Source organism: Watersipora subatra, chromosome 7 (genome assembly GCF_963576615.1).
Source record: "Watersipora subatra chromosome 7, tzWatSuba1.1, whole genome shotgun sequence".
Lineage (NCBI taxonomy): Eukaryota > Metazoa > Bryozoa > Gymnolaemata > Cheilostomatida > Watersiporidae > Watersipora > Watersipora subatra.
The window spans coordinates 13,806,610-13,813,163 of NC_088714.1; the positions used below are offsets into that span (position 1 = coordinate 13,806,610).

General features: G+C 31.2%; 1 protein-coding gene across 1 annotated transcript in view; it reads right to left on the reverse strand.

Moving 5' to 3' along the window:
• The window catches only part of LOC137399354 (protogenin-like), an 86,397-nt gene that overhangs the window by 16,145 nt on the left and 63,698 nt on the right, over nucleotides 1-6,554 (reverse strand). Inside the window, exons 7-9 of the mRNA XM_068085432.1 lie at nucleotides 5,337-5,496; nucleotides 384-460; nucleotides 30-243 (exon numbers count right to left, since the gene is read on the reverse strand). Coding sequence (XP_067941533.1) covers nucleotides 30-243; nucleotides 384-460; nucleotides 5,337-5,496 — 451 coding nt within the window. The remainder of the gene's footprint in view (nucleotides 1-29; nucleotides 244-383; nucleotides 461-5,336; nucleotides 5,497-6,554) is intronic.

Genomic DNA, 6,554 nt, shown 5'->3' on the forward strand with positions numbered 1-6,554 from the left:
ACATGAGCTCAAACTAGACATAGGCCTACCTGTCTCTACTGTTAGAACTGTCAATGAAGTTTCGCTTTTTAGGTTGTCACCAATCCTCACTTCAACAGTGACTATGTAAGTAGTGAAGCCTGACAGATTTTGAATGACAAAGTTGCCAGATGTCAAAACTGTATCCTGGTAGATGACAGAGCCATTTAGATGCTGGACCTTGATGATGTAATACGGAACTGATGGGCATAGTGACTGAGATTTCTAAAACAGATAAATATGTGTAAATTTATTTGTTCATACGAATTTCATTGTAGTCATTGCTTGTAAATGTTGAATTTCTAAAATTATAGTTGGGCTTAAATGTTTTGATGAACTGTAAACATATGTACAATTTTGCATACCTCTAAAATAATTATAAGAGAGGCTGAGGCCGAAGTGTTCTTGAAGCTTGCGATATTGAAATGTGGTTGGGGCGGCTCTAAAATAAATGCAACAACTCAATATGTACCACCATTAAAATTACAGCTGTGATTTTACAAACCTTATTTTTCAAACTTGAAAAGGAAAAAATAAAATCTTTGGTTGACCATTTATATTTTTTTAAACTTTTATGCATAAACTAAAACATAATAAAACAATGAGAGTTAGTGACTGTAAAAAATGTGTAGCAAAAGTTTAATTGTTGAAATGTAATAATGGCTACAATTCTTGCACTGACTTTAATCAAAATATGTGTCATACTTTATTTAATATATAGTTAACTACTGAGTACACATAATTATCGCATAAATCTTTTAAATAAGATTGTTCTGTGACCTTCTTTGCTGACAACATCTGTTAGAGGAGTATATACGAGATAGCTTCAAGTATACAGACACGCATATGACTATGAAAATACTTAGCACAGAAAATGTTCTAAAATATATATTTATTCAATTATTCCTGATGCTACCCATCTAGAGTGTGCAGAAGGAAGTCATTTGTGTTAAATGAGAAATGGAGAGCAATTAATGTTTCTGAGTGCTTTGAGATTTTTAGAAAGGTTCGAGTTGTTGATTCAAATACCCTCTAGATTAATATTGAAACATAAATTTTTTTAGATCATTATCAATTTGCTAATATCACTCTTTTATAGACTATTGTTATTACGCTTATATCACATTCTTATAGTTTTTCAAGTTAATGAGAAAAAAATATTCTGGAAATGTTTGAAAAACTGTTAAACAAAATAAGGTGAGTTGATAGAAAAATTTATTTACACTTAAAAAAACACGTTGTTTTACTAATCGATACAATGAAAACTTAAACAGACACGAAACATTATTTCATGTGTGTAGGTAAACTGCTTGACCAATAGATGTAATGGATAACATGTGAACGACAGTAAAGGGCATAAAACTTACAGACTGTAATAAAACAAAAGTGTGATAACTTTATGCATATTTTAGTGGTACTCGTTCCTAAATAATTTTTGTGCGGTGCAAGCCATAAGAACTACAAAACAACTAATATAGCGCAAATGATGCCATTTGTCTGGAAAGATTTGCGCGAGTGTAGGAATACAATCAAAGAGTCATCTTTTTTATAGACCTAACAAATCCTCATAAACAAAAACGTACCAAATGACCTTTATGAGTTATACATTTACACCATGACTTAGGTCTATCTATATTTAACCAGAGCAATTATTCCCTTTAATAAATATAAAACTGAGAAACAGTTGTAAATAATATTTAAATTTATAATTATTGAGTTTCTCACAGTCATAATGTAAAAACAACTTGAGTTTGATGAACACTTTTTAAACCCTTTATTTGTGCTGCTTCGCAACATTTGATGGCAATATTTACAAGTACATCTACTATTATTTACATGTATAGTAAAATCTTAGTCTTTTTCTTTAGAAGGTTGTAAGAGGTGTCTGAAAAGCTCAACAATAATTGTATTTATCCTCGCATAATTCATTATGTCATATAAAGCTATTCTAGTAAAATGTAATTTTTGAATCTAGTATTAGCCTCAGTGTTAGGATATAATCTTGACACAGGCAAAAAATAGACAATGTAAAATAACAACAATGCATAGGGCCAAAAAAAGAAGATAAATAGTTCTATCGTCAGTGCTAGTTAACCGTAGAATTGATCAACTTTACACTAGGTAAGAAGTTGATTTATTAAGAAAAAAATTTTTTGTTGGTCTTACTTACATAGGTGCTACAAAAGTGATTTACTGGTTAGATGATGCTGTCAAGAATATCAAAATATGCCTCTATTAGAATTAGAACATTGGGCCAAGTTGAATTGCTAGTTTTGATTTGTAAAAATAATGAAAGTTTTCAATCTAGATCTCGGTGCAAAATGTCTAAAATGCTTTGGAGGTCAAAAAAAAAGCAAAAATGCTGTAGAAGAAAGGTTAAAAAAGAACAGAAAAAGGAAACCTTACTTTTAAAAGGTACAACAGATGTACGTACAAATATATTTAACTCAAAAAAGTTTGAGGTGTAAGAGATGCATTATGTGATGTTGAAAGAAAGATTCAATATCTAATTTTTAGATAAGGAATGTATAATAGCCACAAGACACAAGTTTTTGCGCATAGATCGGAAGACAGAAGAAAGAATTAATTTGCTCATGGAAAGAGTTGAAAGTGTAGTGAAGGCTTGTAGATGGTATAGCTGTTGAATGATATGGTGTCGCCAGTTGTCATTAGGAAGATGTTCAATGAATCAGTGAAAAGCAAATTATTGGGTAGACAAACCTCGACTCAAAGAAGGTAAAGAAAATTTGTGTTATATTCTAGTGAGTAAGAGTGGCATCAGTGAAGATTTCGGTCGGCCATGAATTGATAGATGAGCAGTGGCAATGAGTAAACAGCAAGACAAAAATGTTTTAAGTGAGACCGAAAAGATAGCTAGAGTTGGATATTGCAGGTATAGTTTGTTTAAAGAAAACTGTAACTATTAGATGAGAGACTGTGACGCCTGCGACAGAAAAGACAGTGGTCAAAGAAGAGGTTGCTAAAGCAGTAGAAAAAAAAACATTTTTTCAAGCTTCACTGACAATGCAATTGGTAGAGCTATAAACTGTTGATTCAAAATATTTAAAGGGAGTTAGCGTTGGTAGCAGCAAAGTATCAGACATAGGTGAGGTATTGTTGACCAGTAGAGAGAAAATTGTTCTTTAGAGATTGTTCGAGAGTGAAAATAAAATGTGCAGATAGCTGGATGGGTTTTAGAGTAAATACTGACAAGCATGGGTTTGTTGAGGCTGAAAATGACTAGAAAGTAGATTAGATGTGGTTTCTAGGAAAGCTTTAAAGATTTAACCTGAACAAATATACATAAATTGAATGTTGTGAGAATATGAATATGCTTTTGGCTTCAAAAAAGTAGGCTAAGTTGAAAATGTGTTTTATGTCCTTAGAAAAAACCAAAATAATTTGTTAGGGAATCCAGAGGTACCAAGTTTGTTATACTGAGAACAGCGAGACTAGTGAATGATGAGGTGAGAGATAAGGGTCCCAAATAATTTAGTAAACTTGGTATGTTCCGATATGTGTTTAGGATCATCTTAAAAAAATTAAATGTTTTCTAATGATAAATTTAGGTTTATAGAGGCTTTATAAAATTCAATTGTTGCTTACTCAGAGATGGGGTGCCACTAAAATGGATAAATTGATTAATAATGTATTTAGATGATTTTATATATTGCCCCACTTAAAAGATATCCTTGCATCATATAGGGCTTAAGTAAAGCACTGTTTTCAACAAGATGGGCGCCAACTAGAAAATCTTTGGCATGTGAGGTTGACTGAGAAGTCGAAAGCTGTTTATGTGTTTATTACACTATCTAGTAGGTATCAATATTGTAAGATACTATCTGAGATTTTGGCTAACACAAATTTTTTTCCAAGGCAAGTAGCAAACAAATTGGCTTATGATAAAAGTGTCATCTGTATAAAAGAGGATGCTTTGATTTTAGAATGCATCAACGGGAAAATAATGGGTTGCTTAGAATGGTGTTAGAGAAATTGGCCAATAAAGGTTCGACACTGCATAGGAACAAGTGTGAGTTTGAAAACATGTGGGTCAAGTTTTCTGGTCATTCTTTGATTATAGAAAGTATCAGAATGGACCAAAAAAAGACATCAATAAAGAAAATTTTGGCACCCAAAAATATAAAATCTTTGAAAAAGGTTTTTGGCATTGGTCTAACATTTGAGTAAATATAAAATCATGCTTTTGAGACTTGAGGTTTTACCAAAGGAGTTGTAAAAAAGAATTATAGTATAAACGAAAAGAGAAATGAAAGTAGGTAGCTTATTCTTAATGGCGGCTAACAAAAATAGACCAGAGACATGAATAGATAGAAAAAGGAGGCATTGATTTTGATGTGAACCTGTGAAAAATTTGATTTCTCACTGATGGGAAAGTCATTTGAGATTAAAACAGGTCATAAGCTGTTGGTGCTGCTTCTAAGTAGCAAGGATTTGTATGAGTGCTAAAATGAAGGAGCACCGCAATGTAGCAGGTGCCAGGTTTGAAAGATCGTTGAAGCATCAGCTGGTGAAGATTGAGGGGTTTATCAGCTAGAATTGGATTCAATTAAGCAGGGTAGAAAGCATAAGGAAAATGGAAAGATAGACATATGGCAGAGATTTTGGACATAACATGAAAAATGTATTGATAACTTATTAAATCTACCCAAAATCTTTTGAGATTTGCAGTTAGCAAAATGTAAATTGTTACCTATACTTTTTAGTTCATTTTTTATGCTAAATTCAGTAATTATTCACAAATAAATACTTGATAAACAGATTAAATTACTGGTAACATTAATTATTAAATGAAACATTGCAGAAATATTGACATTTTTTCTCAAATGAAGATCTTTGATTGTTACTTGATGAAGTATTACTAGTTCTTTTCTTAAAGCTTTTCATTGCAAATACCATTTAAATTGAATGGTTTAACTCTTATCAAAATCAGTAAATAGGTGACAATATCATAACCATAAAGCTTTTAATTTGGAAGTTTTTTAGGAACTGAAAGAATAGAGATGCAATAGCACAAATTGAATGTTAGATTTTTTTTTGCTGAAATGTAGATAGAGCTTTCAAATAAAAATATGAAAGAGAATGGGAATGATAATTGTGAAAACTTTCAAGTCATTTTTAGAACTTTGTAAATGTTATGTTTTTTTAGGCATAGCAGCATAAAAAGCTCATTTTTTTAAAGCTCATAAAAAAGAAAGCAAGTTATCTTGACTTGATACAAAATAATCTTAAATGGAGCAGGCTGCAGTCTGTTGGACACAATTTACAACTATAACAAACAAGCTATTATTAACATCTACCTGTGCATTGTATGATTGCGGAGACTGTAGTAGAAGGTCCAAATCCTTTGGAAGTACTCGCTTGTATTTCACAAGTTACAGATTGTTCAGGTTCATACCCACAATATTCTAATGATGTAGAAACAGTTTCATTCCATGCAGTTCTATTAGTGCATCGATGCTGAAACAATGGTTAATTTGGTTGACTGGCAAAAGTTAATAATAAAACGTTTTTCAAATCACTGCTAATATTACAAACTACTAACATTCAGGTATAAAAATAGTAAATTAATCCAACAGATTGAAATATCAAAAGCTCAGTAGCATTCTATACTACCATTGGTTATGCAACAGTACCACAGGCACATTCATTTATTTTAAATGCACTTATAAAGAGTTAATTTGACCACTATTAGTTCCTAATGGAAAAATACACCACCATTAGTGTGATAATATTCACTCCAACAACTGCAAAAGCTTTTTACCTACTGCTTGTGCAGGAAGATCAATTTAAGTTGCAGATAAAATTCACCTTCATGAATAGGCTACTTTCAGTTCACTTAAATTGTGATAGTAACTTTTTAACTATTAGAATTTTCTTTTTGGCTATTTACTTTGGCTGTTATTCATTGAAATTAAACTTTATATGACAGTGTAATTCATCTAGGTAAATAAACTATATATATATATATATATATATATATACATATATATATATATATATATATATATATATATATATATATATATAGTCAAATTAGATTGAATAGGAGGCCACTTTGGAAAATATATCCACGATATAGGGCTTTCGGATAATAGGAGGCTTCTGATAGGAGGCTTCGCTAGAAACATGCTTAAACAACTCTACTCGTCATGCTGATCGCATACGTATCTATTTTGCATTTTGCATAAATTTTGCCGGAGAGTTCAACATTTTGAAAAATTTTGCAGGTTAGGAGGCTCTGTAGTTTGAAATGGAGGACCTCCCATTAGCGTAAAATTTGAAAATTTTTATACAAAATTCTGAGTTGTCTTCTCTTTTGCAAGAGAAGTTATCTTCTCATTAAATTCAGGGCCTCCTATTATGTTTTTATATCTTGAATTAGATAGTCCTAGTTCCAAGCTCTACTTCTTTTCTTTTTATATAAATTTAGCTAACTATGATATTTAGTTTGGTTCTTTTTACTTGTAATGAACCTTTATTGCATCATTTAATTTTCTATCAATTGGTTAAAAAGG